The following is a 5,000-nucleotide window of genomic DNA, read 5'->3' on the forward strand; positions in this document are numbered from 1 at the left end:
TTCTCAATTAAGGGTTTAGAAACATTCTTCTCTATAATTAATCCAAATGATTTAACATTTTTCAATTATGTTATTGGTGTTAATAATCTTGATTTAACCAAAAAACCAAACTCATCAGTGGATGAATTAATTTATTTCTTTGATTATTTAGATTCTTGTTGGAGTTCCCTAATGAAATCATCCAATCAAAATTCAAAACCAATCCCATGGGGTTTATTATTAAGTAATTTAATTAGATGGTATGATTCAAATACAATCGAGGCATTAATTAACAATATACTTTAAAAATCAATTTTCAAGTTTGGATACTTTAGATTGTATAACAATGTTTTTCATACCAAATCAAATCACTGGATGTATTGATTATGATAAATTATCATTATTCTTAAAGTATCATGGTTCTACTACTATGGGAATCGATTTCAAAAAAAAGTCAACTTCAATAATGTCAAACTTTTTCCATAGATGGGATTCATTATGTCGTAAAGAGAATTCCATTGAAGAAAGAATTAAATCAATTCATTATTTAACTTCAAATGAAAATATTTATCAACATGTTTTCATAATTAATTCAACAACAACAAATTATCAAGTTGAAAAAGAAAAGAATATGCTTTCAACTATTGAATATCTTATTTCAAATGATTTATTAGATTCATTTGGATATAACTTCATATTTATAATTATTGAAACAATTTCAAATATTGTTAAAGAAAATAATAAATATCATTGTTTACATGAAAATATAATTACAGAGTTAGAATTTCTTGAACTTATTAAATTAATACTTTTAAAATCAAAAGGAACTCAAAGAGAACGACCAATTAAAACTCATATTAAAGAAGTTTCAAAATCAAATGAATTCTATAAGATTTTATTATTTTTTGAAAATAAAGAAACCAACTTTGGTCAATTCTTTCAATCAATTGAATTTAAAGAATTTAAATCATTGGAAACAAAATTGGATATGATTGATAAAATGTTTTTAAATGAAAATAATGTTATCAAAATACTCAAATTGGGTTATCCAGAGTATTTATTGGATTTATTTACAAGGAAACCAAATTTCAATTCAATTTAAAAATCAGACTCAAAAGGTGTTGGTTTTATTTAATTGGTGAAATTAATAGTTTGTTAGCACAATCATGTGGTGTTAGAATATATGAACAACTCTTTGATCTTCTTATCCTTCCAAATCAAGAATTTCAAATTTTATTAGGTAGTGCAATCTTATTCAATAGAACTGATGTCACCCAATTTCTCTTTGAAACATTTGATGTAACCCCAGGTCAACATCAATTTTTCTTTGAGGTTTTTACCTATGGTTCTATTTGGTTATTTAAAGAATATTCAGAAATCTTCAAATATGATCCTTTTGCATACAGAAAAAAAGTTACCTTTAATCGTTTTAGTTGTCCCAAATTATCATTAGATAATATCATTAATGAATCTTTGATTAATGGTCATGTAGGTTTATTCAAAGAAATCTTAAAGAATTTTCCAACACATAAGTATGAAATAACTAGAGATACAATTTGTTTAATCATACAAAATGGTTATCTAAATGTAGTTATTATTTATTTAGTATTGGTAAATTAGTTGATATAGTTGGTATCATTAGAGATAAAAAATTTTTAATTAATTCTCGTGGTAAAGAAATTCCTGATCAATTATTAATAATATAGTTGAAAAACAACTTGAACAAAAACGTCTCAAACAAAAACAAAAACAACTTGAACAAGAACAAGAAGAACAACTCGAACTACAAAAACAAAAGCAAATTGAACAACAAATAAAACAAATTTTCCTCCTAAAAAAACAACAACATCAACAAAATCATTTTTTGTTAACTCTTTTCAAGTCTTATATTAATAAAAAGAGATTATTAGAAGACCTATCTGTTGACCATGAAAATAATAAAAAACAAAAATCAGAGGAAAATAATAATAATAACAATAATCCAAATAATAATAATAATAATAATAATAATAATAATAATAATAATAATAATAATAATAATAATAATAATAATAATAATAATAATAATAATAATAATAATAATAATAAATAAATAATAAATAATAATAATAATAAATAAATAATAAATAATAATAATAAATAATAAACAATAAATAAATTCAATTTTTATTCTTTAATACTTTTTTATTTTTATTTTATTTATTACTATTTATATTATTAGGTTTTTTTTTTTTTTTTTTTTTTTTTTTTTTTTTTTTAATTTGAAAGTGAAATTGATTGAACTCTAATAATATCACTATTTGAATCATCATAACCAGATAGAGTAATAGCATAGAATTCATTTCTATAGAATCTTTGAAGTGGAACGCTAATTGTATTGTATGAATCACCATCATCAATAAATGATGAATCAATGTATGGTTCTAATGAAATTGAGAGTGGAATTTTTTCACCTTTGGTTAAGAGGTTAACTTGAGTATTTGAAATGATTTCTTTAAAACCTAAAATGTTGATGTTGAGGGTTCTTTTGCCTTTACTTGATAAACAATTGGATCCAGTTGCACATTTAAAGAATAAAACATTTCCAAGTATTGGTCTAGTTTCATAATATTCAACCTCCTTCTTTGAATATGGACCCCAACTTGCACTTGAGAATTCTCTTTCCAATTTACCATCTCTCATAATATATTGGAAAATGGTTGATTTATGTTTTCTGGACTCTTCTGCTGCAGCTTTTCTCTCTATATCACGTTGCATTTGTTCTCTTTCTTTTTCTCTTTGCAATTCAAGATACTCATCATTTTGTCTCTTTCTTCTTATGGCTTGTTCTTCTTGATCTCTTTGTCTTTCTTCTCTTTGAAGTTCTTCACGAGATGGTCTTTGTGGGTATTCTTCTCGAGATGGTCTTTGTGGTTCATGGTAATGATATGCACCTCCACTGGAAATCATTATATCAGCACATGTTAAATAATATTCCTTTGGATTAAACTCCCAGAAAAATTGAAGAATATATAAACCTGGAGAAATATCCATTGGTAAATCAAAACATGCAGTACATGTTGCATTATTTGTATTTTCATAATATTTTGTACAGTTTCCAAATGGGCTTGAATGGATTGAATTTTGGAAGAATACATCTTGACTTGGATCTGCGGGCTAATTTTTAAAAATTAAAAAAAAAAAAGAATTTTAAATAATCAATAAATGTAAAAATTAATAATTAAAATAATAATAAAAATAAACATACAGCATCTGATGTCATTTTTGGAGAAAGGTAGAAACTAACGGTACCAGCTCTTAATGCAGTCGCATGGTTTCTTGCTGGCCATTGTGGGCAAATCTTTTGACCTAATTAAAATAAAAAGAAAATTCAAAAAAAAGTAAGTAAAAAGTTTTTTAAAAAAAAAAAAAATTAAAAAATTATATATACCAGCTTGGAAATTTCCCATTGGATGTTTTGAACTATAAAGATTGGTAATTGAAGAACTTCTTCTTTGTGCTGGGCCACATGATTGACCCAATTCAGTTGGGTATGGTTTTGTGAATTTACCTCTTTGGAATAAGAAACCATCGCCTTGTTGTTCATAAAATCTATAGTTTCTTGGGTATGCTGCACATGAATTTGAACCAAAATCCCAATCCACACATTTCATAAATGAATGTGATTCAATTTTACCAAATAATAATACAAGTAGTACTGTTAAAAATAATATTATTTTTTTCATTTTAAAAAAAATATTTAAAACAATAAAAAAAAAGATTTTAACTATTATTAACTAATAAAAAAAATATAAAAAAAATAATTAAAAAAAAAAAAAATAATAATAATAATAATTAAATCTCGGTTTATTTTTTTAAAGAAAAAATAAAATTTGTAGATTTCATTAAAAAATAATTAAAGAAAGATTGTTAAAAAAAAAAAGAAAAAAAAACCATTATATTTGGTGATTGTATAAATCCATTGGGGGTATTAATATATTTTTAATATAAAAAATAATAATAAATAAATAATATAAAAATAAACACATTAAGCAATAGCATAGCAGAAATGTGTTAAATAAAAACCCCAAAATACCAATATTTACCCCAAAATTATCATTTTACCACTACATTATTTGAACATAAAAAAAAAAAAAAAATAGTGGCACTTTCATATTAAAACAGATAATATAATAAAATAGTTTTTTTTATTAAAATTTAAAATAATTTTTTTATAATAGAATTAAAGAATGAAACATTAATAATTTTTTTAAAAAGATAAGATCTTTTTATTTGTTCAAAAATATTTTATGATTTTTATTATTTGAGGTGATCCTTTGTTTTCAGTATTGATAAAAATTCATTTTCATTAAGGATGTGATGCCTCCTTATAATTTTATTTTTTCTCCTATTAAAATATTCAATGTAACCATTCCGATTTTTTTTTTTTTTTTTTTTTTTTTTTTTTTTTTTTTTTACCCAAAAATTAATTAAGAATTTAATTAATTGGCTCCATTTATACCCAAGTGGGCTTTAAATCTGTTTTTTAAAGTTTTATATAAATATGATTTTCTTTTTTTTTTTTTTTTCATTATTATTATTAATTATTTTTAATATAATAAATTGTTTTTTTTTTTTTTTAATCTAAAAATAAAATTTTGTTTAGGGCTTTTATTATAATAAAATAATACCCCTTTTACCATTTTCTTATTTTAAATATGTCCTGATTGGGCAATTTTCATTTTTGGCTTTTGGATTTTACCAAATATAGTAAAAATTTCTTTTTTTTTTAATTTCAAATAATTTAAAATTGAAAAATGATTGAGTACAAACAGAGTAAACTTTTTTTAAAAAAAAATGATTATAATAATCATCATCAAAAAGCAAAAGTAAGAAAAAATAAAGAAAGAAATAACAAATAGAAAAAAAAAGTAAATCTCTCTAACAATTAAAAAGAATTAGATAAATAGTTTTTTCCCAAATAAAAATGGTTTACATTCAATTATAATCTAGATTATAATAATAATAATAATAATAATAAT

At 22.3% G+C, this 5,000-nt stretch overlaps 4 protein-coding genes across 4 annotated transcripts in view; 3 read left to right on the forward strand and 1 right to left on the reverse strand.

The window, feature by feature from the left end:
• DDB_G0287527 (hypothetical protein) overlaps positions 1-285 on the forward strand; it is a gene marked incomplete at both ends in the record, with an annotated part of 679 nt that extends 394 nt beyond the window's left edge. The window contains one exon of the mRNA XM_632076.1: positions 13-285. Coding sequence (XP_637168.1) covers positions 13-285 — 273 coding nt within the window. The remainder of the gene's footprint in view (positions 1-12) is intronic.
• Positions 286-325: 40 nt separating this feature from the next.
• DDB_G0287571 (hypothetical protein) lies at positions 326-2,071 on the forward strand (the record flags this gene model as incomplete). The annotated part of the gene is made up of 4 exons (XM_632077.1): positions 326-1,032; positions 1,131-1,511; positions 1,586-1,611; positions 1,686-2,071. The coding sequence occupies 4 exons, from the start codon at positions 326-328 to the stop codon at positions 2,069-2,071; spliced, it is 1,500 nt and encodes a 499-aa protein (XP_637169.1).
• A 164-nt stretch (positions 2,072-2,235) lies between these two features.
• Positions 2,236-3,704, reverse strand: DDB_G0287529 (hypothetical protein; the record flags this gene model as incomplete). Its single annotated transcript, XM_632078.1, has 3 exons — positions 2,236-3,135; positions 3,227-3,327; positions 3,410-3,704. 3 exons carry the CDS (start codon positions 3,702-3,704, stop codon positions 2,236-2,238), a joined length of 1,296 nt encoding a protein of 431 aa, XP_637170.1.
• Positions 3,705-4,775: 1,071 nt separating this feature from the next.
• Positions 4,776-5,000, forward strand: part of DDB_G0287531 (hypothetical protein) — a gene marked incomplete at both ends in the record, with an annotated part of 411 nt that continues 186 nt past the window's right edge. Inside the window, 2 exons of the mRNA XM_632079.1 lie at positions 4,776-4,794; positions 4,972-5,000. The exon at positions 4,972-5,000 is cut by the window's right edge and continues 186 nt beyond it. Of these exons, the coding sequence (XP_637171.1) occupies positions 4,776-4,794; positions 4,972-5,000 (48 nt within the window). The remainder of the gene's footprint in view (positions 4,795-4,971) is intronic.

This window comes from Dictyostelium discoideum, assembly GCF_000004695.1.
Source record: "Dictyostelium discoideum AX4 chromosome 5 chromosome, whole genome shotgun sequence".
Taxonomy (NCBI): Eukaryota; Evosea; class Eumycetozoa; order Dictyosteliales; family Dictyosteliaceae; genus Dictyostelium; species Dictyostelium discoideum.